This window comes from Macaca mulatta, chromosome 10, assembly GCF_049350105.2.
Source record: "Macaca mulatta isolate MMU2019108-1 chromosome 10, T2T-MMU8v2.0, whole genome shotgun sequence".
Taxonomy (NCBI): Eukaryota; Metazoa; Chordata; class Mammalia; order Primates; family Cercopithecidae; genus Macaca; species Macaca mulatta.
This window is the reverse complement of record NC_133415.1, coordinates 14,029,095-14,053,336: the sequence shown is the minus strand read 5'-3', so window position 1 is coordinate 14,053,336 and position 24,242 is coordinate 14,029,095. Positions and strand designations below refer to the sequence as shown.

At 55.4% G+C, this 24,242-nt stretch overlaps 1 protein-coding gene across 6 annotated transcripts in view; it reads right to left on the bottom strand.

Annotated features, from left to right (window-relative positions):
* CARD10 (caspase recruitment domain family member 10) overlaps positions 1–24,242 on the bottom strand; it is a 29,890-nt gene that overhangs the window by 3,972 nt on the left and 1,676 nt on the right. For 3 of the 6 annotated variants that reach the window (XR_013399015.1, XM_015150287.3, XM_077949602.1), the window contains exons 4-17: positions 22,049–22,374; positions 16,284–16,481; positions 14,843–14,998; positions 14,156–14,281; positions 12,532–12,723; positions 10,685–10,819; positions 10,237–10,352; positions 9,219–9,247; positions 8,631–8,754; positions 3,049–3,208; positions 2,512–2,623; positions 1,821–2,064; positions 1,575–1,644; positions 182–284 (exon numbers count right to left, since the gene is read on the bottom strand). Coding sequence is in view for 4 of the 6 variants with exons in the window: in XM_015150287.3 (XP_015005773.3) it covers positions 182–284; positions 1,575–1,644; positions 1,821–2,064; positions 2,512–2,623; positions 3,049–3,208; positions 8,631–8,754; positions 9,219–9,247; positions 10,237–10,352; positions 10,685–10,819; positions 12,532–12,723; positions 14,156–14,281; positions 14,843–14,998; positions 16,284–16,481; positions 22,049–22,374 (2,091 nt within the window). In the remaining 2 variants the exon portion in view is untranslated. The remainder of the gene's footprint in view (positions 1–181; positions 285–1,574; positions 1,645–1,820; positions 2,065–2,511; positions 2,624–3,048; positions 3,209–8,630; positions 8,755–9,218; positions 9,248–10,236; positions 10,353–10,684; positions 10,820–12,531; positions 12,724–14,155; positions 14,282–14,842; positions 14,999–16,283; positions 16,482–22,048; positions 22,375–24,242) is intronic. The other 3 variants (XR_013399016.1, XM_028827744.2, XM_077949603.1) reach the window with 1 other exon arrangement.

Here is a 24,242-nt window from a genome sequence, read left to right as displayed (position 1 = left end):
ATCACCATGGCAGCAGGGTGGTCTTGTCTCTCAGGTCACCAGCATGACCCCCACCCCTGTTGGAACCCTCACAACAGGCCCTTCCAGGCCAAAGAGGCCACCCAAGCTAAAGGACACCCAGCTGCACACATCCCTGGACACCAGGAGCAACACGGATACAGCTTTGCCCCCGCGCACTCACCTGCACAGGGCTCCAGCAGCAGCTGCTCTGGGGAGTCCCCTGCGGGCGCCCCCATGGGCTTGGGCCTCACCAACCGCAGTTGGTCCAGGGCTCTCTTCTTCAGCTGGGAGGGTGCAGGGAGAGAGGAGCATCTGAGAGCTCAGCCCCGCCCGCTCAGGGAGAGAGGAGGAAACGGGACCCCTGGCAGAGTGGACCCCACAGCCACTGTGGTCCAGGCTTGCCGGAAGAGCCTGGGTCAGCAAAGATGTCCTCCTCAACCAGGCCCTCTCCTGCCCCTCCCTGGCCCAGCGCAGTCCCCCAGGCAGATGAGAGCAGCCATCCCTGTGGCCCCAGGAAACCAGCCCATCTGAGCCCGGTGGAGGAGCCTTAGGTCTAACCCCTAAGTTACAGATGGGGAGACTGAGGCCCAGAGACCAAGAGGAACCAAATGTCACATACGAGGCAAACTTTAGGGTCTCTTCCAATGAATTAGCAATGTGACCTTGGTAGGAACATTAATGAAACCAATAACGACATCTGACAGGTCTCCAATGCCTATGACATGACACTCACTCACTAAGCCCTTGAGGGGCAATAACTCACGGAGGCCATCTCCCGCCATGCACACAGCCTGAGAGGCAGTGCAACCCCCGCATTTTACAGATAGGGAAACAGCCTCAAGGAAGGCTCAGGTGATTGTCCAGTCACACAAGTGATAGTGGCAGAGCTGGGGTCGAATGCAGGCTGCCTGGCTGGGGCCCTGCTCTTCTGATGGTTCTGAGCCTCACTTGCCCTTGTGCACAGCAGGGCTGGCCAGTAGCCCAGCCACCATCCAGGCGTTGGAAAAGGGTATGGGACTGCTGTTTTTTGTTTTTTGGGTTTTTCTGAGACGGAATCTCGCCCTGTCACCCAGGCTGGAGTGCAGTGGCGCGATCTCAGCTCACTGCAAGCTCCGCCTCCCAGGTTCACACTATTCTCCCGCCTCAGCCTCCCAAGTAGCTGGGACTACAGGTGCCCACCACCACGTCCGGCTAATTTTGTTTTTGTATTTTTAGTAGAGACAGGGTTTCACCGTGTTAGCCAGGATGGTCTCGATCTCCTGACCTTGTGATCCGCCCGCCTCAGCCTCCCAAAGTGCTGGGATTATAGGCCTGAGCCACCGCGCCTGGCCTATCAAATGTGCTAGGGGTACTCCTGAGTATTAGGCACACTTTACCTCATTTCATCTCTAAACTACCCCGGATGGTGAGCTCTGCTGTTCTGTTTGCTGGGCACATAGTAGATGACCAATTAAATCACCAGGGAAGGAGGGAGGGAGTGTCTTCCTAGGTTGCCAGAGAACAGAGCCTGCTAGCTCCCTTTTGGGCTCCACCCTTGGGGCCCCCCCACCCACTTCCCGCCCAGCTGTGCTCACATTACTGCGGGGGCCTCGGTGCCGGCTGGAGGGCAGGCATTTCTCCTGAACTTCTAGGAGCTGCTGGGCTCTGTGGGACGGAGTGACATCATGTGTGTAGGAAGAAGGAAAGCACCGCATCTCTTCTCCTTGAATCCCCCGCCCTGTCCCAGAGGATGGTGAGGGACTGCAGGAGGAGGGAGAGCACCCCCATCTGGGCCCTGGCTCCCAGGAGGACCCCATCCCCAGCTCCTGGCTCTGCATCACCTCTGATAATTGGGTACGGTGCCCCGGTCCAGGTCCCGCAGAGTGAGGGGGTCAACCCGGGTGCAGAACCATTCCTGCCTCCGCTTGTAAGCCGGGTCCACAAGCCGAAGGATCTCTTGGGCTTTCACACAAAGGGCATGAGGATCTGCCCTCTCAGGCAGGGTGAGGTTGGCACGAATGTAGAAGGGCTCAGCACTTGGCCCCTTTGCCCAGGCTTCTAGGGCCTCGTGGAAGGACTGGCAGGCTGGGCATGGATGGGGCAAGGGGCAACAAGGAGGACGAGAGGAGGATGGTGAGGTCCAGGATCGGCCTCGGTGGGGCCATAGTCATGGCCCTCTCGAGGCCTGAGCTCCCAGGACTTCACCTTCCCCTTCTTAGAATGAGAGACTTAGGTCCAGAGGGAACAGGGACTTGCCCAAGGCCAGTGCCTTCTAGGAGAAGAGCCAGGACTCAAACCCAGGTCTCTGGACTCCTAATGCAGTGCTCCTTTTCTGTAAGCTGCTTACAGAGGGAGACAGAGAGAAAGGGCACAAGGACAGACAGAAAGAGGTGTCAGCAGCGGGAAAGCCAGGAGAAGGGCAACTGGGGCAAGGCTGGTCCCTTCTCAGGTCCTTGATCCCCCTGCCCCCATGCACCATGGGTTAGAGGACCCCTCTAGGGCCATCAGCTCCAACTCCCAAGCCAGACTTACCCTTCGAGTCCATCAGGAAGGGGAGGGTGGATCCCTGGTTCCAGAGCAAGGTTCTCTGCTGGGCCTCGGCTTCCAGGCACGCCCCCTCCAGACCAGCAGCTTCCACCCTTTGCTGGGAGAAAACCCAGGCAGGGAGGGAAAGAAGTGAGACTCTGAGAGCAGAGCAGCCCAGGGACTGGAGGAAGACCGGGTGTGGGGGTGATCATGCCTCACAACTCAGATAGCGCCCCCTCAGAAACTGCCATGCCCAGCCCAGTCAGACCCGCCCTCATCCACAGGACTCCCCAACCCACCCAGCTCATCCGACTTGAAGTGCAGGGATGTAACGTGCTGTCAGTTGGCTCCACCTCCCAGTCCCCGCCCAATCAGACTTCAATTAACCCTGGTTGAGCGGGCAACCGCAGCTAATCACAGCCCGCTTCTGCTTTGGCCAATCCCCAGAAGCTCCGCCCAGTGATCCTGATCCACCAACTAGGCGGTGTCCAGCCCGGGCCAAAGCACTGACCCCGCCCCCCAGCTCAGGGGGCGGGGCCTCACCTCTCTTGGTTCCATCCTGGCGGACCCAGGCCCAGACAGCACCCTGCGCACCACAGCCCCAGACCATCTGTCCCCATAAAATGACAGTCCATCTGGTCCCTTGTCCTGCGGCTCTGGGCCCCCTGGGGGGCTCCGGCCAGACACCCGAATAGCCAGAGACCTGAGAAGGGAGAAAGGAGATGAGAATTAGAGTCCAGTCAGTACTTGGATTCAGTTCAGCATTCTTGGAAAACCACAGTGATTCCATTTCCCAAGTATGCCATGACTGCCACCCCCAGGCCTCTCCATCTTCTGTGCCCTCTGCCTGGAATGCCCTTCCTTGCCTTCTCCACCTGGGAAATGTTGACCATCCTTCAAAGCTCAAATCACAAGCGGCCTCTCCCCTGAACCTGGGCACACGGTGCAGTGGAGCCTGCCACAGGAGCACTCCCAACTTTGCCTTGCCACGGCCCTTTCGTTTCCTCCATCACAACGAATGCCTCCAGGACCAAACTTCTATACTGTTACGCTCTGTATCCCTGGCACCAAACCCAGTGTCTGGCACATAGCAGATGACTAATAAAAGCTTGTTATACAGCCGGGCACGGTGGCTTACGCCTGTAATCTCAGCACTTTGGGAGGCCAAGGCAGGTGGATCACGAGGTCAGGAGTTCGAGACCAGCCTGGCCAACATAGTGAAACCCCATCTCTACTAAAAATACAAAAAAATTAGGGAGGCGTGGTGGCAGGTGCCTGTAATTCCAGCTACTCGGGAGGCTGAGGCAGAAGAATTGCTTGAACCCAGGAGGCAGAGGTTGCAGTGAGCCGAGACCGTGCCACTGCAGTCCAGCCTGGGCAACAAGAGTGATACTCTGTCTCAAAAAAAAACGCTTGTTATGCTCACAGTCTGAGGAGGGAGGTCGCCATTAGCACGTGGCACAGATCTGAAGGTGGTTACAACCAGCCATAGAAGCAGAGAGAGGCTTCCCACGGAAGAAGTACCTGGGCTACACACTGGTGAAGAATAGACGCACTTTGGTGACAGATGGAGGAAACGGAGTTCCAGGCTGAAGGAATATATCAAAGCAAAGGTGTAGAGGACAGAACACACAATGTGTGGAAGAATTTAATAACAACAACAGCAGCGAACACTTCCTGGGTGCTTTCCATGCACCAGACACCATGCTGAGCTCCTTGTCCTAATTCTCATTTTACATCCTGGGAAGCAGCTCCCAGGAAAGGCAAGCTGGAGCCACCCTTTGGAGAGCGTGGAACAGAGGTGTCTGGTTTTCCTCCCATGGGCAGGGGGACCACTGACAGTTAAGACATCACCAAAATCCCCTTCATGGTAGGGTTCTGCCTGTCCCTGGATGAGAAAAGGTGAGGCCTTGTGGCCAGGCTCAGAGACAAATGGACCCAAAGTCCCCTGCCAGACACTTTGGCCTGGAGGAGGTGGGGAGACCAAGGTCAGCAGGTGTGCTGGCTGGAGAGGCAGCAGGGCAAAGCATCTACATCCACCCAGGAACTGCAGCCCAGACACAGCTGCACTGCCCCCTGCTGCCAGCCTGGGGAGGGCGAGGCTGCAAGGACCTTCACCCAATCAGCACCGTTGGGGAGCAGCCCTGCCCCCTCAGGTAAGACACAGAACCAGGCCGAGGGGCTGGGCAGATGCAGGCGTGGGAGGCATCATTCAGTGCTCATGTCCTGGCTGCATCAAGGTGGCATGGAAAGGTGGCAGGCCTGAGACCCGGCCTGGCTATGCCGGCCCTGGGTGTGTGGCTGGAGCACACGGTCCGCTCCAAACCCCAGGGCAAACTGTACCCTAGCCTGGGCAAATGAGCCGGTTGCTGAGCATCAGTTACCGCATGCATAACACGAGGCTGACAGTGGCACCCCCTGCCCTCTGTGGGTGTGGGTGGGGGGGCACATGAATAAAAGATAATGCAGGGAGAAGGGGAAACCAGAGAGCTCTGGGGCCTCCAAACTGCAGGCCTGGCCCTTAGTGGGTGGTGACATTCACTGGGTTGTGACTGGCACAGCTAGATAATGCGATGGAATAGAAAGTACAAGGCTATCCCCCACCCCAGGAAAATCCAATTATTATCTCATGACCTTTTTGTTCCAGGCGTGTGTACCAGGTTTCTCTCACTGTGGGTTGTGGTCAGATGGTCTGAGAAGCACAGCACGCAGGGCGCCAGCAGGAACTCTGGGGTCAAATGGCCAGGCCGCTCAGCCGCTGAGCCTCAGCTCCACCTACCTCCCTGGCTACTCGCTGAGTTTAGACATGGGCAGCTCTCAGAATAGGGCCCAGGAGACACTAAGTGCTCTGTCAAAACTAGACATGGACTGGCACCAGATGTAATTCATAACAAATCACCTCTCTCGCCTCAGTTTCCCCACCTGTTTCAAACCCACAGACAACTGACCATCACGGCCTCCCCAGACCAGAGCCCAGTGAGCAGCCGGCACCCAGGCTCTTCCGCCAACCCCACCCACCCCACCCACCTCTACTCGCTCCCTCCCCCACACCCCTCCCCTCTGCAATGCAAGTATCAAGGCTGACCCCAGCCTTGACCACAGGTTTTTCAGGCTCTTCTTGACAACTCCTACAGATCCCTGAAGACCCAGCTCAGGCACCCCCTCCTCCAGGACACCCTTGCAAACCTCCTCAAAGGACCAGTGACTTCTCTGAGACTCCGCAGATCAGGAATACCCACTCCCAGCATCCTCGGAGTCTGCAGAGCCCACCTGGGGGCTTGCCAGGAGCAGGGTCCAGATAGGGTCCCTCCCAGCCGCCCCCCGCTCCCGCCCCGCCTCAGCAGGAGAGGTAGAGACAAGCAGGAGGGGTAGAGAAATAACATGGCAGGGAGAGGGGCTACCTGCTCCCCGCTCCTGGGACTGGCTAACCAGCTGGCTGCCTGTGGGGTGCTAGGAAGCACGGTGTCCCCAGCCACCCGCTCCCGGTCACCCGCCCCGAGTCAGGTCAGGTCACAGGCAGACAGGAATGGGGCAAGTCTGCCAGCTCTGCCAGCTCTGAGCAGTGACGGGCCACATGGCCTCAGTGAGTGTCCCCCAGGGCCCCGTGGGAAGATGTCTGAGTAGTCTGCATGCCTGCTTGGTACCAGGTCAGGGACCTGATGCTTACACTGAAGCATGCCACACAGATCACCTCAGTCAATCCTCCTGACAACCCGATGGTTGAGATAAGGGAAACTGAGGCACAGGAAAGTTAACTTGCCAAGAATGGCACAGCTAGTAGGCCATGGAGCCAGGCAATGACTTATGGGAACCTTCTCTTTACAAAGACAGAAAGTGCCAGAGATCCCCTGGGGCCACATGAGCGAGCTGGGGCAGTGGCGGGGCTATGCTGGGGAGACGACACCCCGAAACCCTCCAGTGCTCTCCATGCCCTGCCCCTCTCACCCAGCACCTCACTTGCCCCATGAGCTCTCCCTTGCTGTCTCCCACCTGGCTATCTGTTAGCCCATCCCCCTGCCTGCCCCAGCCCCTCACTATCCACCATCCCCCTCCCGGCACTCAGGCTCCAGGAGCTGGGAAAGACAGGGCAGAGGCTGAGGGCAAGAGATGGACAGGAAATGGGAAAGAGGAGAGAAAATGCCTAACATGGTGCCCAGCACACAGTGGGCACACAACACAGATGTGAGATCTCCAGCAGCTGAGACAGGGGGAAGGCATGTGGGAATCCCCAAACAGCTCCGAGGGGCCTATGACTTGGGACCAATTTCTTTTTTTTTTTTTTGGGACCGAGTCTCGCTTTGTCGCCCAGGCTGGAGTGCAGTGGCACAATCTCGGCTCACTGCAAGCTCCGCCTCCCGGGTTCGCGCCATTCTCCTGCCTCAGCCTCCCGAGGAGCTGGGACTACAGGTGCCCACCACCACGCCCGGCTAATTTTTTGTGTTTTTAGTAGAGACAGGGTTTCACCGTGTTAGCCAGGATGGTCTCGATCTCCTGACCTCGTGATCCGCCTGCCTCAGCCTCCCAAAGTGCTGGGATTACAGGCGTGAGCCACCGCGCACGTCCCTTGGGACCAATTTCTAACTGTCTCTGCACTTCAGTGTCCTGATCTGTGTAACCAGGTTAAAATTCCAGCCTTGGCCGGGCGCGGTGGCTCTCTCTCTCTCATTCTCTCTCGCGCTCTCTCTCTCTCGGTCCACCTCTGCGCCCTCCCCAGCCTGTGTTCTTTCCCAGAATCCTCTCTCCTCCCCAGGAACAGCATGGGCAGCAGAAGTGGCCCCATGTGACCGTGGGGCCTGGGCGGGACTGGGACAGAGGCTCCTGCCCCCTGGCTGCATGCTGGCGCCCCCTGGACAGCAGCCAGGACCCCTGCTGCAGCCCAAACTGGAGGAAGGGAGGAAGGGCCGAGACGAGCAGGAAGGGAGGCACCTCCACCCCTTCCCCGAGAAGCACGTCCTGCACAGGCAAAAACAATGTCTCGCTGGGCCCACTGCCGGGGGCCTGGTGGGGGCAGGGCCTGGACACTGGCCTGACAAAGCCGCTCCAGAGGCCAGAGGCCCCGGTCCAATGCTGCACTGATCTGCTGCGTGACCCGTCCCTCTGCAGCCAACACCCCCACATTCCAGCGCTGACAATTCACGTTTGCTACGCCCTTTCCAAAACCCAAATCTCATCAGGTCACTACGAACCCAGACCTGGTACTTCCCAACTGTGGGACCCTGGGCAAGTTGCTTAACCTCTCTGAGCCCCAGTTACCTCATCTATGGAACAGAGATCATCGTAATTATGCCTACTCCCAGGACAAACAGCATGCTGTAAAACGGCCAGCAGCTGGCCTTGCAGTTAATAACTAAACCCTCCCACATTTCCCAGAGTGTACAAGCCAAAGTCCACACTTTCCCGGCCTGACTCAGGAAGCCTTGATTTTCGCCCTTCCCCCTCACTCCTCCTCCACAGTCACCGGATGCTCTCCCTACCTGCCCTCTGCTCACAGCTGAGTTCCAAGACCACAATGGCAGTGCAGCCCCCGCTGTGCCTCACCCCTCCTTAGATACGCTGGCAAGTGTGAACAGCGGCCACGCACCGGCCACACCGACAGCATGTCGCCTACAGTGCACTCTGTGCTAATGGGCTTTGTGACTCCTGTTACGGGCCTGTGGCTGGCCCAGTCACAGGGGCTCCTGAGGAGACCCAAGCCCACCCACAGCATGAAACTTTGCTGGGTGGCTCAGTCCCAGGGACTCAGAGCCAAGGGACTGACAGCCAGGACACTGGGACAAGGATAGCTTGTAGTGACAACTATCACTAAGCACCTGCTATGTGCCTGGCAGAGCTGGGTGCTTTGCTTCTGTGAGCACAGCCCTCAAAAGACCTCCATGCAAAACGGGTCATTATCTCCCTTTAGCTACTCAGCAAATGGAGGCCCACAGAGGTGAAGGGACCACCCAAGTTACAGGGACAATCAAGAGCGGCAGCAGGATTTGAATCTAAGGGCTGCCAGTGTCTACAGACCTTAATCTTCAGACAGTTGCATAAAACAGGGATGAGGCAGTTGCTCCTCCCACCTCACTCCTGTTCCCCTCTCAAGCAATCACCCCAGCTCCACCCACCACAGGCAGCTACAGTACCTGTTGAGGAGGTCCAGGCCACAGCCCCGAGCCAGGAGGCCTTCCGGCTTTCCCAAAGGCCACACGCTGTCGGAGGACGAGGATGAAGAGAGGCCAGGGGACCAAGGCTTAAGTGTCACACTCCCTGGGGAAAAAGAACAACGTTCAGGGGTCTGGGACTGGGAAACAGGGATGGCCGGGGTCCATGACTGGGGCTGACCCCCTCCAGCCCAGGACCTGAGGGGCCTTGGCAGGTTGGAGGCCCCAGGAACACATCAGACCCACTGGGCTCAGAGACAGGTCAGGGCCCACCAGGCTGACCCCACAGTTTCCTGGAAGAGGGTGAAAGGTGGCCCAGAACTGAAGAGCCTTGTACATCACAGCCAGGAACAAGAGTGAGGCCCAGGACTGGGCTCAGGGTGAAAGGCCAGAACCAAAGCCCCCAGGGGCCTCCCAAGCACAACCTTCCTGCCTGGCAGGGGCCACAGTGGGGCTTCAGGGAAGGGGATGCAGGCCAAGGGTAGCGCGGGTGGCAGGCTTCAGGTGGACTGCAAAGTCACCTCCCCCCTCCCCAGAGGAGCCCTCCCCATGGAACCCAAGGGCTGTTACCTGTGATGTCTGACATGCTGCTGAAGGATCTGGGCAGAGAGAGGGCAGGGAGGGGGGGCAGGGAGGGGGCAGGAGGTGAGGCATGGTGGGCACTCTGCCCTGTTCCCTCGTCCTGCCCCCACACCAGATAAAGGTCTCACAGCCCCCAAGCAAATGCAGGCTGGACTCAAGGCAGGGTCCCAGGTACAGGGCATCCATGCCACCTGGCTCCCCTAAACTCACAGGGCAAGAAGTTAATGTCCTGGCCTCTGTCCAGTGTTGTTCCACCTACAATGCCCTGGCATGCCCTTCAAAGCCAGCTCTTTCGATGCCACCTCCTCCTGGAAGCCACCCCTGATCTCTCACCCCTCACCTCACCCTCACTTGCCACCTTTGTGGTTTGTGGCTCCCAGGTACGCCTCCTAAACTAAACCATGGCCTCCTCATCAGATGCCTCCTTGGGACAGATTCACACAGACCAAGGCCATACTGACCACAGCCTCCCAGGCCCAGCCTCTCACCAGTAAAGGAAAAAATCAAGGGCTACTTACAGGGGAAAAGTAGTGACAGGGATCGCGCCCCAGGAGGCAGGCTATCTCCCGCCCTTGGTCTTGCTACCAGAGGGTACGCCTTGGTCCCTATTTTCTGGTCCCTATTTGCTGCTGATGCCCAAACCTGAGGCCTGGCTTTCTTGCTCGAGGTCCCTGACACCTTGAAACATTCTTCACGCCCCCTAGTCCTGAACCATCAAGCTTCTCCTTGGGTATAGGATCTTCGAGGCTTGACCCCCAGTGACTCCCCTGCCAGGATGCTTGGCTAGGACTGAGTTCGCTCTGCCCATCGGCCTTGTCTTAACCCTAACCTTGGTCGCCCCTGTGTCTCACAGGGCCTGGGTTTCCAGAGCTCCAGCCATCTGAGGGCAATAAAGGGAAGTGCCTGCCTGGACCTGATTTTGGCATTGCAGATTCTGGGAGGTGGCTGTTCAGGACACAGCAGCCCCACCTCCCTGGGTGTCTACTGCTATCCCCAGCCATCTCACCTCTTAGGGGGTGCGGGGTCCTCCTCACGCTGCCGGCGGAGGATGGAGCCAGCACTAGGGGGGAAAGGCAGGATGGAGAGCCGGTTGATCTCCTTTTCACTGTCTGTGGCTTCCTCCTGCAATGCCATGACAGGGCCTGGGTCACCCCCACTGCTCAGCACCACCCCAGTCCTCAGCACACCTGGTTTGTGCCCATTCCACAGATGAGAACTAGGGCCCGGAACAGAGGAATGGGGTCTGCAAGATTACAGTGTGTGGGTGGCTCCCCAGGCCTCCTGGCACCCAGGCCTGGCAAGGAAATGGTTCTGGGTGAGCTTCAGTAAAGTACTTGGCCTCCCTGCGCCTCAGTGTCCTCACCTGTGAAATGATCCTTCAGAACGCACTCTCTACGTTAGTAATAATGCTACAGCAGCGTCCCCCCTTATTTGGGATGGGGCAGTTGTCTTACCGAGTTGTGAGGTTCAGGTCCCCCCATGACAGCGGCCTCCCCAGGTGCTTCTGGGCCTCCCAGAGGGGAGGGGAACTCGCTCAGGCTCCAAGTGCTGCTGAGGTTGGAGCACAGGGAATGGGAGGAGGCACAGGCCTGGAAGAGGGAGAGGGGAGGAAGGAGGTGAGCAGTGCTAGGCCCAGGACAGTCAGTCCTTTACTGAGCACCTGCCATGTGCCAGCACAGGGACAGATCCCTGTCCTCAGGGAGCTCACAGCCTAGACAGGGAGACAAACTGTAAACCAAGAGACATGTGAACAAAATAGCCTCAAGCTAAGACGACAGCAAAAGGAAGGTGCCTGGGGTGTGGAAAACATACAAACACCCCATCCAGCCTGGGAGTCCAAGTACTCTCCAAAGAAAGTGTGGTTTGAACTGAGAACTCAAGGGTATACAGGCACTAAGTAGGTCCGGTTGGGATGGTCCAGGCAGACCAACGGCATGTGCAAAGGCCCTGAGGCAGGACTGTGATGCATTCCAGTTGAAAAGCTGAAACCTACAGAACCAGGCGAGAGGACAAAAGGAATCCCATCCGCAGGGCCTCTTGGCCATGAAAAGGGACTCTGTCTTTACCAGATAGCAAAAAAGCCACTGGGGGTTTAAAAAAAACAAGTCATGGATTAATGCTGACTTTTCCTATATATTCCTCCGGGCCTCAATGCTTCAAACACCAATCCTGCAGAGCTCACTGTCAGGCAACTCAAAATAGGAAAAAGCAGGCTGGGGCCGGGCGCGGTGGCTCATGCCTGTAATCTCAGCACTTTGGGAGGCCGAGGCAGGCGGATCACGAGGTCAGGAGATCAAGACCATCCTGGCTAACACGGTGAAACCCCGTCTCTACTAAAAATACAAAAAATTAGCCGGGCGAGGTGGCGGGTTCCTGTAGTCCCAGCTACTTGGGAGGCTGAGGCAGAAGAATGGCATGAACCCGGGGAGGGGAGGAGCCTACAGTGAGCTGAGATCGCACCACTGCACTCCAGCCTGGGCGACGGAGCAAGACTCCGTCTCAAAAAAGAAAAAAAAGAAAAAGAAAAAGCAGGTCCCAGCACTTTGGAAGGCTGAGGTGGGAGGATCCTTTGAGGTTAGGAGTTTGAAACCAGCCTGGCCAACATGGTGAAACCCCCATCTCTACTGAAAATACAAAAAACTTAGCTGGACGTTGTGGCAGGCACCTGTAATCCCAGCTACTAACGAGGCTGAGGGAGGAGAATAGCTTTAACCTGGGATCCAGCCTCGGTGACACAGTAAGATTCCGTCTCAAAAAAGAAAAAGGGAAAAGCAGAGCTCCCAGCAGCAGCCTGAGGACCACGATCCAATTTACAATGGGTCTGGGACTCCAGCTCCAGTGCCAGCTGGCTGTGTGGCCTTGGGCAAGCCCCTGACCCTCTCTGGGCCCTGTGCAATGAAAGGATTAGACCAGCTGTTCTCTGAGGGATGCTTAGGCTCATGTTAGTCCTGACTAGCCGGTCTCTGAGGCCCAGGCTTTGCATTCTAACAAGCACACAGGCCTTCGGGCAGCCAGCTTTCCCCACCTAAATGCAAAGACCAGCTCCAAACTATTCTTAGTGTCCCAGAAGCAACCCCAGAAACTCAGAGACCAACATGCCCCCTGCCTGCTCACCAGCCCACACCCAGCCCAGCCTGGGTTCAAGTTCCCACTTGTAACTGAGGGCTCTTACCACTTCCCCCAAGCTTCCTACCCTGGCTGAGGTCTCCCACCAGGGCCGGCACGTTCCCAGCCCTGGCCAAGAGCTCCTGCCAGGACCCCAGCCTTCCCACCAGGACTCCCACAGTCCTGACCCGCTCACCTTGAGGCAGGTGCCACCCTGGGCCCGCTGCAGCTGCACCTCCAGCAGAGCCTTGGTGCCCTCCAGGCTGGTGAGTGTCGTCAGCAGCTCATCCCGCTCTGCCTCCAGGCCCCGCACCTGCTTGCGGTACTGGTCCTTCTCGATGAGGCTCTGTGAGTACTGCAACTGGATCCGGTCACGGCTCTGGATGGCCTAGGGTTGGGGGAGGGGAGGCAGCAGCTGAAGGAGTCACCCTGGCCCAGCTATCCTGGCCTATGACTTGGAGAATGGGGACAGTAAGGAGAACGGCAGCTATCACTTACTGAGCACTGTGTGCCGGGCCCTGAGCTAAATATCAGCTCATTTAAATATCTTCATACTAACTGGCTTAGTGAGATACTATTAATATCATTATTCTCATTCTGCAGATTGGGGAAACCAAGCCAGGAGAGAGAGAGCTGGGATTCAAATCGGGCAGTCCATTTGCAGAATCCAGGCTCTCACCATTTCACCAAGAAATGAAAACTTTTCCACGAGACCTGCTGTGTGCCAGGGGCTTCACTCCCAGCATCCCAGTTGGTGGAGAAGCTGGGAGTCAAACCCAGCCCATTGCATCCACAGTGGAGACCAGGGGCTCTAGATCTAGACCCATGGTCCAGACTTGACAGCCATGCCTCAGAGAGAGCTGAGGGCAGCCCCATAACATGCAGATTCCTGGGGCCCACCCCAGACCACCTGAATGAGAACATCTGGAGAATGAAGCCCCAGTTTTGCACTTTCAAGCTTGCCAGGGGATTCTGAGGGCATTTCTAATATGTAGACTTCGGCTGGGCACGGTGGCTCACGCCTGTAATCCCAGCGCTTTGGGAGGCTGAGGTGGGTGGATCAATTGAGCCCAAGAGTTCAAGACCAGCCTGGTGAATATGGTGAGACCCTGTCTCTACTAAAGATACAAAAATTAGCCGGGCGTGGTGGCATGCCTGTAATACCAGCTACTTGGGAGGCTGAGGCAGGAGAATCACTTGAACCCGGGAGGTGAAGACCGCAGTGAGCTGAGATCGCACTATTGCACTCCAGCCTGGGCAACAGAGCTAGACTGAGTCTCAAAAAGTAATAATAATAATAACAATATGTAGACTTCAACTCCTCTAGTGGGATTCACACTTGGTCAAGAACAAAAACCTCCCGCCCTCCCCCACTGCACATGGAACCTGGTGACACTGGCCAGAGGTCCTCAGCCCACCCTACAACCTTGGCAGGAGACAAGGCTCATAGTGCCCAGGGACGGAGAGCCAAAACTTTTGAGAATTTCTTCATCGGCTTCTATTTGTAAGCACCTCCTCTGTACTGGCCTTGTCTTTGAGATGGACAGAACAACGGATATTCAGAAATGAAGACACCAGGACCAGCTTCTGTAACTGCCATAGGAGCTCAGACGAGGCCAGTGGGTCCAGGGTGTAAGGTTGGTATCTCAAGGGCTCCAGGTCCCCTGTCTGTTCCCCCAGCCTTTGTGCCCTGTGCTAACCCACCAGGGAGCTGCTAACCTCTCTTTCTACCCTTCTAGTCCCCTCCATTGCTTCTCATCTCCTCCCATATGAGAAGCAGCAACTGGCCCAGGGCCTCGTACACAGCAGGCTGGGCTCACCTGGTCTCGCTCCTTCTCAATCTCCTCCAGCTGGGCCAGGACAGTGGCCATGCGGTGCTTGTACAGGTCACAGTCCTTCTGCAGTGTGCGGTGCTTGAGCCGCAGGTCTTCCATCTCCTGCAGGTACTGAGGGTGGCACGGGGGCGGGGTCAGACCACAGGGCTGGGGACCACCAGAAAGTTAACCAGCAGGTGCCCAGGAGGGCCAGTGAGAGCCAAGAGCCTGAGACCCGATAACAAGTCCCCTCCTGCCCAGTGGAGTGGTCTGAGCCACTGACTTTACCTCACGGGCCCTCAACTGCCTAATCTGTAAAACCAGAAGAATGATCATCATTTCACCCATCTGGTCACCCTTGGCCTCCCCACTGAAACTGCAACCGGCCCCTTCCCCAGCTCTGCGTCTCCCACGGTGCTCATCGCCTTTGGCTATATGACGTGGGACTGTGTGTCTCACATACTGCCGGTCTCCCCTGCTGGAGTTCCCCCTAAAGGAAAAGGCACCTTTGTTTTGCTCACTGCAGCATCCCAAGCGCCTAGAAAGGTGCCTCTGTCAACATCTGAGAACGAACGAACGAATGCAGTTCTCAGTAAGGCACCTGCGTCAAGCGGATGCTCAGGGAAGGTGTGAGCACACTGGCCCTGGCTGACACCCTCTCCCACCAGGGGCAGGGCATGGGCAGGGCCCCACCTGGTCGCGCAGCTCCTCGGCCCACTGCAGCTCCCCCTGCACGGCGTGCAGCTTCTGGCACAGCTCCTGCCTGCTGTCCTGAGCTTCCCGCCAGTCATGCTCTAGGATGTCCAGCAGGATGCGCTCGGAGCCTGGGGCCCCTGGCCGGCTTGCCTCCTGGGGATCACAGGGCAGGGCCACCTCAGGGTCTGGCTTGGGGCCCACCCTGGGCATGGGAAGGAAGGGGACACACGGCTGTCAGCCCTCCAAACCCACCTGACCAGCTCTGCCATGCTGGCCTGGGGACTGGACCCTCTCTGGATCTGTTTCCCCCTCGGCAAAGTGGGCGTGGCCCCACCAGCCCTAGCTACCCTCCAGGGAGCATCTGGCTAATAAGCTAAGTGAATAAGGGTGTGACTGGACAAGTTCAGCCAGGATCTTATTCCTAAACAAGCACCAGGCACACACTTGTGCTCTGGCCCTCACCCACCATCCGGGGCGGCAGACGGTGGCCATTTCCAAGGCCTATTCCCACCCCCATGACTAGGGGCCTTCAAGGGGCTGAGCCTGGCCCATACAGGTAGACCCTGGGCCTAAGATCTTGCCCCCAGACCCACACTCCAGCCAAGTGCCCCAACCTCATGAAACACACTGGTTTCCATCCCCCACTTCCTGTGTGGAACAATGGCCCGGAGGCAGGCCCATGCAGCCGCTGACCTGCCACTGACCTGCCACAGGACACTAAGCAAGCCCTGGGACCACCAGACCACACTCTCTACAAATCAAATGAAAGCTGGGGCCCTTTCCCCAGAAAAATGCTCACACTCAAAATCAGGTGGACAGTTTTAGGGAGTTCGGGGGCCTTCTGGAGGCTGCTCACACACCTTAGACCAGACAATCAGGGACAGCCACGTGCTAAGGGCCCTCAGCTCAGAGCTTCAGGCAAGAGGCTGCTGGGACTCCATCCAGATCTCAGATCCCTGGTTCTGAAATCCTCAGCTTTCCAGGACTTGGGAGGATGAGCAAGCAGCAAGAGGGCCTGTTTTCCGGGTCTAACCCCCACCCCCACTCCATGTCCATGAACCCCAGCCGTGAGAGCTGTTGCAGGTCCTCCTGACCGCCCCCCCAGCCTGTGCCCACAAGCCTCGGCCCTGGTACCTGCTGCAGGCCCTCCTGACCCCCCACCCCGCAGCCTGTGCCCACGAGCCCTGGCCGTAGTACCTGCTACAGGCCCTCCTGACCACCCCCCCAACCCCCATGCCCATGGGCCCCAGCCCTGGTACCTGCTGCAGGCCCTCCCAACCACCCCCCACCCAGCCTGTGTCCACAAGCCCTGGCCCTGGTACACGCTGCAGGTCCTCTCAACCCCCAACCCCACAGCCTGCACCCACAAGCCACAGTACCTGCTGCAGGCCCTCCTTACCACCCCCCAGCCTGTGCCCACGACCCCTGGTCCTGGTACCTGCTGCAGGCCCTCCTGCAGCTCCCGCAGCGATGCCATCAGCCGCTGGTTCTCAGCACGCAGCTCAGAGACGAGGTCCATGTTGTCCGGCTCCTTCTCCTTCTCCTTCTCTTCTGCCCCAGGAGGCGATCCTCTGGCCCTTCGCAGCAGTGCACACTCTTCCTCCAGCCGACTCACCTTGAGCTTGAGCTGATCCACCTGGAGCCCAAGACATGGGTCAGCCCAGAGGGGGACACACTGGGAGCCACAGGTCACAGGGGTGGGAAGTCCTGCTCCCTCACTCCTGGATGCCTTCCAGATTCCCAGAGAAGCCGAAGCAGGGGTCCTCCCCAGACTTGTCTATGAAAACAGGAGAGGCTGGGCAGATATAAAACAAACAGGGCTGAGGAAGAAGCAGTGGGCAGTAAGGCCAAGGACACCGCCCCCAGGGGAATCCACTCTAAGAACTTGTGGGTGGACGTGCTGCATCACAACATGCTGTCTGTCCCGCAGTTCTGACACTGACTCCCGTCAATTTAGCCCAGTATCCTCATGGCAGAAAAGGAGGAGGGCCACATCCAGAAGAAGGGGGGCCAGGCACAGCGGCTCACGCCTGTAATCCCACCAGCCTGACCAACATGGTGAAACCCCGTCTCTACTAAAAATACAAAAATTAGCCGGGCGTGGTGGCACATGCCTGTAGTCCCAGCTACTAGGGAGGCTGAGGCACGAGAATCGTTTGAACCCAGAAGGTGGAGGTTGCAGTGAGCCAAGATTATACCACTACACTCCAGCCTGGACAACAGAGCAAGACTCGGTCTCAAAAAAAAAAAAAAAAAAAGAATATGGGAAACCAGGCCAGGTGCAGTGCTCACGCCTGTAATCCTAATACTTTAGGAGGCCGAGGTGGGCGGATCGACACTAGCCTAGTTAACACAGTGATACCTCGTCTCGACAAAAAAAATTTAAAACATTAGTTGGGTGTGGTGGTGCGCGCCTATTATCCCAGCTACTCTGGAGGCTGAAGCAGGAGAATCACTTGAGCTTTGGGAGGTTGAGGCTGCAGTGAACCATGATCGTGCCACTGCACTCCAACCTGGGCAACAGAGCAAGACCCTGTCTCAAAAAAAAAAAAAAGAAGGAGGGAGGAGGAGAAGGGAGGAGGAAGAGGGAGGGGAAGGAGGGAGGAGGAGGGGAAGGAGGGAGGAGGAGGAGAAGGAGGGAGGAGGAGGAGAAGGAGGAGTAGAAGAAGGAGAAGGAGGAGAAGGAGAAGGAGGAGGGGGAAGGAGGGGAGAAGAGGCTGGAGGAGGAGGAGGAAAGAAGGAAGAAGGAAGAAAGAAGAAAGAAAGAAAGAAGAAGGAGAAAAAAAACAAAAAATGAAAACAGGGTCAGACTCCAGCTCCGTCTCTAGCTCAGTGTGACCCTGGACAAGTCATGGTCCCTCTCTGTGCCTCAATCTTCTCATCTGTACCTGGGGTGTGAGGGGAGAGGAGAGGACAATGGTTTTAAGAGTTGAGGGTCTCATCCAGCCCAGGAACCAGACGTTCCCCCTACAAGCCAACATCTCACCTCAACATACTCTCAGTGAATAGACTTAGTCCGGTCCACCCTGAAAGGAATTCCTAAGAGAGCCTCTACTCCAGAAGATTTGGCTTTTGGTTCATGCTCCCTCAAGAGCTCCATGTCCAGGGTTCAAGTTTCAATTTTGCTACTTCTGGGCTCTGTCATCCTGAGCAAGTCACTTACCTCCTCTGGGCCTCAGTCTCCTCATCAGTAAAATGGGCCCAGTCGATCTCCTGGCCTCATCATTTGCCTTCCAAAGGTGTTGCAAGAATTAAACAAGACAGCAAGTGGGCAGAGGCCTCTAAACTGTGAAAGGCAGGCTACAGAGCTGCCACAGTGTGACCGTGGCTGTCTTCACAGCGTTAAATAAAATCCCATGCCCCTAATCGATCACCAGTTTGGAGTGTGCAGCCAGAAGTTGGCCCAGTGTGGTGAGTGGGCAGCTGTGGGGTGACCACCAAGCTGGGAGCAGACGTGCATGGTCAGTTTGCTGGACTATGAGTGCACTCAGCCAACTGTGACGCATGTGGGGTCTGAGGTGGCCAGACAGTGACAAGAGTGGCAGCAGGTGGCAGGCTATAAAATGAAGTCATTGTTGGGAAAAGGTCACTATGACTTCTGGTGCCATAGTCAGGCATGCAATATTTGGTGCCCCAGGAGTCCCCTGGCCTCTCTTGGAAAATGACTTGCTACTCCCCCAGCCTTGAGAGGTTAGAATGGCACCCCCACCACACACACACACACACACACACACATACACACACACACACACACACGGGTCTGGAGGCTGGGTCAGGCAATTCCACAAATTAACAGTCCACTCCTCCTCCTCCGCAAGAGACTCAAAAAGAAATTCATGACTCCCACATTCCTTTCCACTCACAAAACATGCTTTGTGAATAGCCAGAGAAAGACAGCTCGTTACAAGGACAACTGTGGTCACACCCTCTCAGCAAACCGCAGCCACACACCAGGGCCTCCTGCCTGACCCCTGGCCGGCCGGCTTCCCTGATGAGCTCAGAGGACAGGACACCTGGGAGTCTCCGACGAGCAACAGGAAATACGGATGCATTTAATCCCGGTGCACAAACACACTGAGCACAAAATTATAGCGTTCGTTCCTTCAGTTTATGTTGCTTAGAAATAACCGCTCATTAAATTTGCACCTCATAAAACAGGGTATTAAATCCCAGCCGCCACACACCTGTACATGGGAGGTGACGACAGAAGCTGCCAAGTCAGGCACGATCAGGTGCTCTGTTCAGATCCATCTGCAACACCTTTGTTAATTTTGGAGCAGAAAAGCTCTAAACATAAATTATACATTAAGGCAAACTTATAGTAGCTAAGTTTAATTTCACTTCCTTTTTTTTTTTTTTTTTTTTTTCAGATGGAGTCTCGCTCTGTTGCCCAAGCTGGAGTGCAGTGGCTCAATCTCGGCTCACTGCAAACTCCACCTCCTGGGTTCAAGCGATTCTCCTGCCTCAGCCTCCCGAGTCCCTGAGGCTACAGGTGCGTGCCACCATGCCTGGCTAATTTTTTGCATTTTTAGTGGAGACGGGGTTTCACCATGTTAGCCAGGATGGTCTTGCTCTCCTGACCTCGTGATCCACCCGCCTCAGCCTCCCAAAATGCCGGGATTACAGGCATGAGCCACTGCGCCCAGCCAATTTCACTGCTTAGGCCCCTAAAATAGGAAAAAGCAGTCACTCTGCCTAGAGGTAGATGACCTGCAGACTACAGAGGCACCTCCAACCATCTCTTTTCCATCCCCCTCCCCTGTCGCAGCAGCCCCCAGATGGCCACACACACAGGACATCTCCTGATCCCATCACACCCAACCCAAAGAAGGGACAAGCCATGCGGGCTGCAGCCTCTCCCAGAGCCCCCAGTCCGCAGCCCTCACACCGTCCTCTCTGAGCAGCAGATTATTTCTTCCGAGAAAACTTTACAGCAAGCCCATGTCTGTTTCAGAAAAAAGGGGAAGCTCTCTGGGTAAAGAAAGGGGAGCACTCCCACCTCCCAGCCACCACCCCTCAAGCAGCACTGAGAGCCAACTCAGAAATCCTTTAATCCGGCCGAACACAGTGACTCACACCTGTAATCCCAGCACTTTGGGAGGCCAAGGCGGGCAGATCACCTGAGGTCAGGAGTTTGAGACCAGCCTGGCTAACATGGTGATACCCCATCTCTACTAAAAATACAAAAAAAAAAAAAAAAATTAGCCAGGCATGGTGGCACACACCTGTAATCCCAGCTACTCAGGAGGCTAAAGCAGAAGAATTGCTTGAACCTGGGAGGCGGAGGTTGCAGTGAGCAAAGATCTCGCCACTGCACTCAAGCCTGGGTAACAGAGCAAGACACCATCTCAAAAAAAAAAAAAAAAAATCCTTCAATCCCGAGACTTTGGGAAAGTGCTCTAACCAACTTCTCTGTGCCTCAGTTTCCTCCTCTAGAAATGGGGAAGATGGTGTCCACCCCAGCGTAGGGTGGCTGGAAAATTAAAGGGGTCTATGCGTGGCAAGCACTTAGGATGGTACCTATAAAGCACAAGGGTGTTTTATAATTGTCACATCATCTTTATCTGTGATGAGGATGAGGAAACTGAGGCACAGAAAGGAAAGCCTTCCCATGCCACATGATTTTTCGCAGTAGAGCAGGCCTGGGACCTGTGTCCCTGTCCCTGCCCACCACTCCTCAGAAAGCCTCCATCTCATGCCACACACCAACCAGGCCCTCAAACGATGGCCTCAAGGTCATCTCACAACCTGAAACCAGCCCCCTTCATCCTCAAGCAGGACCAGCGGCCTGGACCCTTCAACTGGTGGCCTCAACACCCCCATGAGGGCTCAACCTCTCCAGGATATCGACCCACCTGGCATGCACAAACCGAGGACTGGCACACCGCTGCACCCACATCTACAGCTTCATGGCCACCTGCAACGCTGTAGCCACAGCCCAAGGCTCCTGGGGTAGGGAGGCTTCAAACTCCACGGTCAGAACCCACTGTGGAGCCTTGAGCAACATGGCTGGGGAAAGCCTCCTGCGTGCCATGCGGCTGGCACTGCTAAGCCCGTGACGTGGATGAGCTCATTAAATCCTTGGAACAATGCCCTGCGGCAGTCAAATACCAGTATTATCCCCCTGCTGAGTCCCAGTCGGAAACCAAGAAAGTGAGATGCAGCAGGAGGCACGACCTCACTTGCTGCTGGAGGGAGTCGGGTGAGACTTCCCCACACAGGGGGCAGGCGGAACAGCAGCGTGGGAAGCGGGCTGGCACTGGAGCCAGCCTGACCCGGTTCAAACCCAGGCTGTGCAGCTTCCTGGCTCTGTGACCTTGAGCAAGTCCTTTCACTAAGCTGAGTCTCAGAGTCTGTATTTGCAAATGAGGACTTGGCGTATGGTGCTTTGGGAAGGATTAGAAGACACGATGTTTATAACCTGTGTGGCTCTTGATAATATCAACAATGACTATTGACACAAGCTGTGAGCAGTGTGCTAGGGACTGTACATGTTTGAAACTCTGTGTCTTAAATGGAAACTCACCGGGCCGGGTATGGTCTCCCACGCCTATAATCCCAGCACTTTGGGAGGCCCAGACGGGCGGATCACCTGAGGTCAGGAGTTCGAGACCAGCCAGGTCAACTTGGTGAAACCCCATCTCTACTAAAAATACAAAAATTAGCTGGGTGTGGTGGCACATGCCTGTAATCCCAGGTACCTGGGAAGCTGAGGCAGGAGAATCACTGGAACCCTGGAGGCAGAGGCTGCAGGGAGCCGAGATCACACCACTGCACTCCAGCCTGGGCAACGAGGGTGAGACTCCGTCTCAGTAAAAAAAAAAACTCACTGAATCCTCAGAGCCCAACGTTTCTCGGCCCCGGCCCTACCGACGTTTTAGGCTGGGTAATTCTTTGTTGGGGACTGTCCTGTGCCCTGTAGGGCGTTTGACAGCATCCCTGACACCAGATGCCAATAAATCCCCACTAATTGTGACAACCAGAAATGTCTCCCAGACATGGCCAAATGTTTCTAGGGGGTCAAAATCACCCCCCATTGAGAATTACAGTCATAACCCAATGAAGTAGGTACACCGAGCACTAAAAGGACTTATCCATGTCAAAGAGCCAGCAATGGTTGCTCTGGGACGCAGGCTGGCTGGCTACTATATTGCAAAAGCTGCCCCTTCCCTTGCCTCCCTGACTCATCTCCCCAGGGCCTACCGCCAGCTGCAGGTCACGGCTGCGAAGTACAGCCGAGTTCTTCTCCTCACTGAGCTGTGCCAGGCGCATGGCGATCATGTAGTTCTCATCCTTGAGCCGCAGCAGCTCCAGGCTGCTCGCCTCCCAGTCCTCCCGCAGCCGCTGACAGCGCTCCTGAGCCTGCTGCTGGTCCCGCAGCCGCTGCTCCAGCCCTGCCCGCTCCTCCTCAAGCACCCGGCCCCGGGCCTGCAGTTGCTGCTCCCGCTGCAGCTGGCTCTTGCGAGCTTCCCGCAGCCGTCGCACCTCTGTCATCAAGAATTGGGTCAGGCCCTCAGGCCCCTCCTCATCTGCCAGGACAGAACAGGGGACAGAATAGGCAGCTCAGGCAAGTAAAATCCAGGAGATAGTAGACTGTGTCAAAACACTCAAATCAGAAAAACACTAGAGGGAAATTCTAGAATATATTTGTAGAATTTGGGAGCAGGGGAGGTCTTCCTAAACAACACACAAAATCCAGGAGTTGTAAGAGAAAAAAGATGGACAAATCCATATAAAAATGTTTACACCGGCCGAGCGCAGTGGCTCATGCCTGTAATCCCAGCACTTTGGGAGGCCGAGGCAGACGGATCAAGAGGTCAGGAGATAGATATCATCCTGGCGAACACGGTGAAACCCTGTCTCTACTAAAAATACAAAAAAATTAGCTGGGTGCGGTGGCGGGTGCCTGTAGTCCCAGCTTCTCGGGAGGCTGAGGCAGGAGAATGGCATGAACCCGGGAGGCGGCGGAGCTTGCAGTGAGCCAAGATCGCGCCACTGCACTCCAGCCTGGGCAACAGAGCGAGACTCCATCTCAGAAAAAAAAAAAAGTTTAAACTTCTGAAAAATGAAAGATGTAACAAAGTTAATAAGCAACAGAGTGGGAGAAAATATAACAAAAACTCAGAGCCATAATATATAAAGAGCTCCTACAAATCAATAAGAAAAGATCAATGACCAAATAAAAATATAGACAAAAACTATCAATAGGCAAGTCCCAAAATAAAAATGGCTAATAAATACAGGAAAATATGCACCAACCTACCAACAATAATTACAGTAGCTACTAATATTTGTTAACTTAATTCTTTGTGCTAGATACATCTTATTTAATCTTTATGACAACACTATAAGGTAGGTACTATTATTGTACCCATTTCACAAACAGGAAAACTGAAGCACAGAGCAGTTATTTACCCAAAGTTTAATAAATAGTAACCTGGGAACTGTATCACTCAATGAAATATAAACTTAAAACAGTAACATTATTTTTTACATATCAGAATGGCAAAAATATTTAAACATGATCCCCAGGATTTAAATGGGTACTTACACACTCCTGGTAGGAGGTATGTTGATTTAACAGTTAAAATACACAGACTCTTTGAGAAATTATTCTCAGAACCTCTTTGCCTGAGACGCATTTGCACAAAGACACACATACAAAGATGTTCCCAGCATCGTTGTAATAATACAAAAATGGAAACCTAGGTATCCATTCAACTGGAAATGGGTTAAATGAATTATGTCCTAACTTCACTAATGAATAGTATGCAGTCACTTAAAACAAGTGTATGTAACAGACGTGAAAGAATCAATAAAATCAGTTGTTCTAAAAAAAAAAAAAAAGCAAAATACACATGTAGGCGTGTGTGTGTGTTTTATATTAAAAAAATTCAGCTGGGCGCAGTGGCTCACGCCTGTAAACCCAGCACTTTGGGAGGCCGAGGCAACCGGATCACAAGGTCAGGAGATCAAGACCATCCTGGCCAACATGATGAAACCCCATCTCTATTAAACATACAAAAATTAGCAGGGCATGGTGGCTCATGCCTGTAATCCCAGCTACTCAGGAGGCTGAGGCAGGAGAATTGCTTGAACCTGGGAGGCGGAGGTTGCAGTGAGCCGAGATCACACCACTGTACTCCAGCCTGGTGACAGAGCGAGACTCTGTCACACACACACACAAAAAAAAATTCAAAGTCACCTGAAGCCTCTGTATTTTTTACATTAAAAAAACTGTACATCTGCGTATGTCAGACATATGTCTGAAAACAGCATCAGGGAGAAAGAGCCATCTTAAGCATGTGGCTCCAAACTTGGAATAACAGCACTAGCATCCAGCCCCACCCTCAGCCTACCGTGGGGCCCTGCGCAAGCCCCTTCAGCCGCTCCATGC